The 8,194-nt window shown below is 30.5% G+C and overlaps 1 protein-coding gene across 2 annotated transcripts; it reads left to right on the top strand.

Moving 5' to 3' along the window:
- The first annotated feature begins 1,800 nt into the window (after positions 1-1,800).
- On the top strand, positions 1,801-7,654 carry LOC143256777 (deoxyribose-phosphate aldolase-like). 2 transcript variants are annotated; one of them, XM_076514432.1, is made up of 6 exons: positions 1,804-1,946; positions 2,372-2,469; positions 4,853-5,000; positions 5,531-5,542; positions 6,464-6,682; positions 7,498-7,654. In XM_076514432.1, exons 1-6 carry the CDS (start codon positions 1,916-1,918, stop codon positions 7,632-7,634), a joined length of 645 nt encoding a protein of 214 aa, XP_076370547.1. In that variant the 5' UTR covers positions 1,804-1,915; the 3' UTR covers positions 7,635-7,654. The 2 variants fall into 2 exon arrangements, with proteins under 2 accessions (XP_076370546.1, XP_076370547.1); XM_076514431.1 differs by lacking the exons at positions 5,531-5,542; positions 6,464-6,682; positions 7,498-7,654 and adding an exon at positions 5,308-5,366 and having other exon boundaries at positions 1,801-1,946.
- The last annotated feature ends 540 nt before the right edge of the window (positions 7,655-8,194 follow it).

The raw sequence follows: 8,194 nt of genomic DNA, 5'->3' as shown, positions 1-8,194 counted from the left end.
GAAAGAGGGTATTAAACAAACAGGAGTCTATCGTAATGTAATGTACTGGAAAATCTAAAACATTGTCACAGGGGCAAATTGTAATGATGTACGATTATCAGCAAGATAAACCACCACTGACCCTAGGAACTTTAAAGCAAAGTACAGGTCCAGTCCAATATAAAGTTAGAGTTGAAGATTCTGTGTGGAATATACATGAAGATCCGATGTAAAATGCTGAAGAAACTGTGCAATAAAAACAAATTTCAAATAGTTATGATATTCCATTTCGATCTGAAGTAGCTCCAAATGAACTCAGCTTAAGTCAACAAGAATCGATTACTTTACCTATTCCAAAACCAACTAAATGAATAAGTAGCAGAATCGTCAAGACACTCATTATATTTATAAACTTTTTGTTGCATAAGTAATTGTTAGTGCTTGTGTAAGATCAGTTATTTACAGTTTGTAAGAGCTTAATAATCCCGGTAACTCACTGCAAGATATTAAATCTTACTTTATTGTTATTCATGTAACTATCTAGTTCTTCATTTGATAATAAATAAACTTCTAGTTAGTTACATTTATTCATATTCCATAATATCATTCAGAGTTTCATCATATTCAGTTGAATTAAACTAACAATCCACAAAACATTTAAAAGTGGCATTTCATTGTGTTAAGACTTTATAACTATTGAACGTTTTAATAGCATTGTGCTTATCTTCAGTATATTTTTTTGCTGTTTAGACAAGAACATACATTAAGAATAAGGTTTAATTGTTACTATTGTAATACTAGAAGTATGATAAATAATTGTTTGTTTGTTTTGGAATTTCGCACAAAGCTACTCGAGGGCTATCTATGCTAGCCGTCCCTAATTTAGCAGTGTAAGACTAGAGGGAAGGCAGCTAGTCATCACCACCCACCGCCAACTCTTGGGCTACTCTTTTACCAACGAATAGTGAGATTGACCGTCACATTATACACCCCCCACGGTTGGGAGGGCGAGCATGTTTAGCGCGACGCGGGCACGAACCCACGACCCTCGGATTACGAGTCGCACGCTTTACGCTCTTGGCCATATGATAAATAAAATAGAAACCTTTAGAGCGCTGGTAGCAAACTAATGTAATTGGAATAAATGAACCAGTTGAATATAGACAGTTTTGATCAGAAAAATTTCTTTGAAATAAAAGGTTATAGGTTATTTACTAAAGGGAAATAGAGAAATTTATTTATATGTGAAATGTGAGTTACACCTTTTTGAAGTTGAGAATATAAAAGATAATAGCAAGGTGATTCAATATATTTGGGTCCTGTTAGTGGATATAAAGGGGAAAAGGTTTTTTGATGGTAATTTGTTACAGATCATCATATGATACTCATAAAGTTAATGAGAAACATTACAGTGAAATTAAGATTTCGGCTGTTAACGAAGTCATAATTATAGATGATTTTAATTAGAAACTTTTAGAAACAAACTATGAGAGAGAAATGTTTTCGAAACTGTTCGAAATGGATTTCTTCACTAATTGGTCAAGAAACCTAGTAGGAACAATGCTATTTTAATTTAGATGTAATATACCACAGGTCTACGTTCCATCTTGCCTAAGGCCTAAAGAATTTTTAATTCGCTACTGGACATACCTGTTTGTTTTTGTTGTTTTGTTTTCTTCAAAATAATGCTTAATCTTAGAACAATATCAATCGATTTAACTGATTATCTCCATATTAAAATATCTTTTTCTTTGATGAGCAATAAATTATAATCGTATTTGAAGACATATAATAGCATAAGCAAATGTAAATTCTACTTAAAGTAGCATTTTTGTAACATGATCCATTCTCATGATTTTTGAAACGAATTCTCAAATGTAATATTTTTTGCGCAAATAGAACCTTAAAACCATTAAGTACGTAGGTCTATCTTAAGATGGCGGCTAGAAATCATGGTTGTGGTTTGGGTTAGTCTTCTTTCATTTCATGACAAATTTTAGGCTAACGTTAGCAAAGATGATGAAAAGCTTATTAAAACGATATACTCAGTTATGATTTTTCTCTGTGACTTCTTGAAACATTTCAGTGATGTCTTTCTTTTTTTCTTTTTGTTATTGCAGATGTACCGTTATGTTTGAATTTTAATTTTTTCTGATTGTAACTTGTATTTTGTAAAAATTATGTACATTATAATTGTTGTATATTAACTAATGATCAAACTCGGGAGAAGCTATTCTAAAGAAGCAGAAGTATAGTTGATGCAATGTTCAAACTGTATTACTTATATTTACGAAAATATAATGCATTGTTTCACTACTTAACTAAAAATTCAGAAGTAGAATTAAAACAGGCCAAATACTTGTTATCTAACTTTTAATAATTTAAACCAAAGACCTCGACTGGGTTCAACGAGTTAATATCAACTTGTCAGCAGTTAAACGTCGAGCGGAGGCTATACCTACTCGCCGAGCTGTGAAGAAAGAATGTCAGGTGTGACAATAACGCTATTACCCTAAAATAGTTATCGTATCATATTCTAATTAGGTTACGTCTTGTGAATCTGTATTATGCACTTAAAGTATCAACACAAATATATTAAAGGAATTTATTCAACCTAATAGTAATAATATGGGTTATCTTAGGGTACACATTACATAATAATAGTAATTATTAAAGTACTTTTATCCAATTTATAGGGTATTTTTCTTTGAATTTTAGTGCTTCTCCAGTACCCTCAATTCTGTCTTATTTTCAAGTTATGTTTTTAAAATGATAGTGATTAAAATTTGTCGAGTGGGCTTAAACATCACACTTGTAGCTACTATAGGCTTAAGTTAATTTGCAAAATAGGTTTCAAATTTCAAGGTATAATGGATTGATGTAATATTATACATTCGTTTTATTTAGTTTTCTTAAGAATGGTGAGATGGAAACTACCACAGTGAGGCCACAGATTTAATTCATTTAGCAAATATTTCAAATTTCCTTTAGAGCTGTGAACAAACAATTATGTAAATAATATTCAATGGAGCCTTGAATGCATTTTTTATTATTATTAATTCACAAAATGTACCTGGCCACTCTGCAACAGTGAAACATTCAAATTAGCATTTGAAACCAATTTCAGTGTGAAGCCACAACATAGGCAACTTGATGATAGGGCTTTCAATGATATTTAAATAATGAAAATAACAAAACCTTCACACATCCTTGGATTCCAAGTCACATATTAGATTATTTGCACTAGAAGTTTAATTATTTAGTTCATAATTAATGAAAAGTAATTTGAATCATTACATGTAAATTAACCTTTCATATGGAACAATGTTAACAAAATGTCAGTGATATATTGCTTTATCTGGTAGTGTGATACAGCATGACACCCATGTCAAGGCAAGATAAAATGTACTTCCATTAATGTTCATCCATTTCAAACTCTTATACATGTATTCACATGGGTAAATATAATAAAAATTGTCAGTAATCACATGTTAATTAGGAAATACAAGCTTATTTATGTACCTATGAAAAAATAGGTGAAATTTTGAAATCACATTGGTTGTAAACTTCAAATACTGTGATTGACAGGTGCATATCAGTAGTATATCTATCCATTCTGCCACATGCCATGATGTAATTGATACATTGTTCCTAGCTGCACTCAATGATATGATGTATAGCAAACTGTTGTCAGGACAGTGTGCTTACAACTGATGACATAATGAAGGGCAATACATAGCTGTTCACAATTCCCAGTTATCAATTTTTTATATGCTAAGATTAAATTGGACAGATATCCATGTATTGATTTATTCATCATGCACTCTACAACACCAAGTTTACTGTATACCCTTGTTCCTGTCAATTCAGTGACTGAAAATAATTTTAAATGGTTTTAAAGTCTTGTGTGTTTTGAAATAGTAAATGTTTCTGGGTCCAGTGAAACTGGCCAAATCAAAGAAGAGCATAAAGAGAGGTACTGTTTGATGTATTACTGAACCTTATTGGTCCAGTCAATTTGAACCATCATCTTAGTTTCAGTTTTAACATTTACTCATTGATTGCTGACAGTTGACATACAACAGCTTTAGTGCTTTTTGCAATGTTTTTAAAGCTAATTTCAAATTAGTGGAAGTACAGTTGCCTTGAAATAAATTATGCAAATTCAACATGTATTAGAGCTGTAGGTATTTTCAATTTATTGTTTAGTGTGTATCAGTTAGTAATTTATTTATGTAAGATTTATATATTTACAACTGCCATGTTTCTGTGGCTGGAAATTATAATTCTCTGGGACCACTTAATAAAAATATGATCTATCACTGGAATATTTTTTTATTTCTTTAGAAGCCTAAGCTAAAGAGTACATTATGAAATTAATGATTTTATATTATCAAAGACCTTTAGATCTCCAACTGGGGTACATGATCTTTAATCAGCTGCAAACTTAAAGAACATCAAACATAATTGGATTTATTTCTATGGATATTTGTCTAAAGAATTCTTTTCATCATTTATACAACTATAAGACTATTTGGCTTTCAACTTGGACTATGTTTCCTGTGGTTATCCAGTTAGTTTATTGTACATTTAAAAAAAAATTATTTGAATTAAAATATATTTTTAAAGCTGCTTAAGATTAAGATTTTTTTAATTTTATGTATACTAACTTAGTGCTATTAATTTTATTAACTGAGCTTGGTTTATTTGTGATAGTATAGCTTATGTACGATATTGATAAATTTGACATTCATTTGTATTATAAAGAATTAATGCTGTGTATATTAATGATAAAATCAATTTTCAGTCTTATGTATTAGTACTTTAAATCAATTTTACTATTTGTTTCTTCAACACTTCCTTAATATTTCAGGCTGCCTGGCTTTTGAAAGCTATTTCTTGTATTGATTTAACAACATTATCTGGAGATGACACTTTCACAAATGTTCAGAGATTGTGTCACAAGGCTGTTCATCCTGTCAGACAAGATCTGTGTGATGCTATGGATATTGACCAGAAAAGTTAGTTTAAAATGATATGTATTTATGATAATTAATACTTTTTACTTGGTTTGACCAGAATTCAGTACAATGTCTGATATCAACATGTACACACAAGTATTCTTGCAAAAGGTCTTTGAATCTTTAAAATCTTTTCCCATATCTAATATATCAGTACTAGAACTGGGCAATTAACGTGATTAATATTATAAATTACTCTTATTAATGTCACATAAAATAATCATTGAAAAGAAATTGCAATTAAATCAATTTATGCCATAAAAGTTATCAACTAATTCAAATTAATGTTTCCATTTATTACTATTAGCTGGATATACCAGTACCTTGGATGGAAGTTATGCAAATCCATGATTAATGAAAGATTATCTTAGGACATGAAAAGTTGTTTCCTTTATATATAATTTAAAAAAAAACCAAAAATGCCTATAGACACAGCAAAACACAAAATGTGAAACTGCAAATTTGGTTTTATCTCCTCATGGACTCAACAAACCTTCATGCCAAATCTGGTGAAGATCCATCAACAAGAGCAAAAAGTAGTGGTGAAAAAAACAACCTGCAAAACACTCATATATCCACACCCTGAAAAGTATTTAAATGGACATACAACAGACAGTACTATTATATTGATATAGATGGTGCCAGTGCATTGGATCGATGTGGGAAGTATTCTTGAAATCATATCTGCTTTTGACCCCTACTGCAAATCCACATGTACGCAGGATAAAAATTTTGTAAAGTTGGGGGTTGCACATTACATTATTAAAAAAAAAAAAATTCTACTGTCATATAAGTAACTGTTCCATTATAGTATGACTTTTCATTATTCCAACTATCCATGTGACCATAAAATTGCCATTATGATTTCTCATTAATTCAAGTTGATCATCTGAATTGGTTAACTACATGATGGTTAATATTTACCAAATTTCACTAGTTACTCAGTTTTAACAGAATATATATATTCACATAAAGTGAAATATATTTGAAAAATACTGTTACAAATAAAGTGAATGATTTAGCTCTAGAGATTCAGAAAATGCAGTAGCTGACTTCTTTACAAGAATCTTATAGAAAAAGCAAGGTAACAAAAAGTCAGTTGACCTATCAAGTTCACCCTTCACAAGTTAGTATTAATTTAATAAAAATGCCAATAATTTGTGTGTATCTCTCTCACATACACACACACAATTTGTTTTTTGTACACACAAGCTGTACAAAACTAAATCGTTTCTAAATGGAATTCCTTCATTGAAATTTCTTTTTGTGTGTCATTTGTACAAAATTGTAAGTAATTAAAAATTTAATTTAGATTATTAATTTTGGTAAGCCTTGAATTGCCTTATTTCATCTTAGTGTACGTGTGATTCAGTATATTCAACTTACTTCAGTTGTTATTTTAAACAAACCATAAAACTGTCATTTTGTACACTGTATTTTTTTCCCAAAGGTTTAACTGTAAGCAGCAGTGTGTGTATATCCTGCAAGAGTTGCTGACAGTGTAAAGTCCCTTAAATTCTTAGGAGCTAAGATACCAGTAGCTGCTGTAGCTACAGGCTTTCCAACAGGTCAATATCCTTTGGAGACAAGATTAGAAGAGATCAAAAGAGCTGTTGCAGATGGAGCTCAAGAAATAGACATTGTAATTAACCGAAATTATGCCCTCGGAGGAAACTGGGAAGGTGTGGGACCTTTTTCAGCCTAATCTATCACTTTCAATATAAATATTAGTTTTGAAAATAAGAAAAACTTACAATAAGTGGTATAAATGTTCCATTTTGCTTTTGTTTCAAGAGGCTATGGTTTGTACTATGATACTGCAAAGTTTATATAGATGATTCATAGAGCTTCATTCAATATATATATATCACTGATTGGAACTTGTGTTTCTTATCATTGTTTGTAAGTTTGACTTAAAAATTGCAGAAAAAGCAGGTAGAAGATTGATTGCTAGTTACAACAGTCATTAGTTATGATGATGTTAACCTACAAACAACAAGAAATCATTTGGTTCCATCAAGTCTGTTCCCCATTTCATATCCTCTCTTTACTTTCAGGAAATCATTGATTCCCTTCTTAAACTATGTAGAATGCTGTCTCCACTATTGTCAACATAAACTTATTTCACAATTTAGTAATCTAGTTAGTAAAATCATTTTTATAACTGGAGTTTATCCTGTCTTTTCCAAATCTCTACATTCGTTTCCTTCTTCCTATCATCTTCAGAATACAATACAAAGGAATGAGAGTTCTTAATCCTACATATCCTCCAGATCAGCTTGTAAACTTCAGTAAAATCCTCTTACCTTTCTTTTCTCAAAATTTACTGGATTGGGTTGGAAGCTTCATTGTTTGAGGCCACTAGTGAGTGTATTAGTATACATTGGATGGTTTTATTTTTACAGTATTTAATTAGGATATTTTATTCCATGTATACAATGTTATATATTTGAAAAGTACAGATGATAACTGTGTTTATGTGCCTCATATTGAACAGGTATATACAAAGAGGTGCAAATGATGAAAGAAGCATGTGGAGCTGCTCATATGAAAACTATTATAGCTGCTGGAGAGCTGGGTACAATGACAAATGTATACAAAGCAAGTATCGTCTGTATGATGGCAGGTAGCTAGCAGCAGTAATTAATTGACCGTAATTGTTACATTTTGATAATTTTAAGCTGTCATGTCAGTATGCTTTGTTGAAGTTAGGTCTATAATTAACAAGAAGAAGACATTAAAATTATTTAATAAATATGAAGTCCATCGCAGATTTTTATGAAGTGAGATCACTTGGCTAAAGAGTTGGAACACACATCTCTCAATTTGTGCAACTGAAATATAAATGCACGTAAGGTAGGATATGCACAAGTAATATCTATTTATGGTTTTCTAGTTCCACATTTTAATGAAATTTGCTAATACAATTAATAACTTGGGTTATACATTGCATCTGTGTGCAAAATTACAGATTTTATTTCAACAAGTAAAGGATGAACAGAAATAAATAATACTAAAGATAAAAGTTAAAGATCTTTTATAGTATATTTTATTTGTTATAACACATATGATTGGCAGAATACAGTGACATGTCTACATTTCTCCTGAGATGATAACTTGATCAAATGTTAGCTCATTAATATCTTGTGTATAATCACTTTTATTGTTTAACTAACTTTTATATCAAGTATTAT

Source organism: Tachypleus tridentatus, chromosome 7 (assembly GCF_004210375.1).
Source record: "Tachypleus tridentatus isolate NWPU-2018 chromosome 7, ASM421037v1, whole genome shotgun sequence".
In the NCBI taxonomy this organism is placed as follows: Eukaryota; Metazoa; Arthropoda; class Merostomata; order Xiphosura; family Limulidae; genus Tachypleus; species Tachypleus tridentatus.
Note: the sequence above shows the minus strand (reverse complement) of the source record. Positions and strands in the feature narration are given on the sequence as shown.

Bases quoted from the DNA above. Each gene is read 5' to 3' on its own strand.
- LOC143256777 (XM_076514432.1), top strand. From the start codon at position 1,916: ATGGCGGCTAGAAATCATGGTTGTGGTTTGG. The intron at 1,947-2,371 runs GTTAGTCTTCTT...TTTAAACCAAAG, and splicing joins AAATCATGGTTGTGGTTTGG to ACCTCGACTGGGTTCAACGA. The intron at 6,683-7,497 runs GTGTGGGACCTT...CATATTGAACAG, and splicing joins CCTCGGAGGAAACTGGGAAG to GTATATACAAAGAGGTGCAA.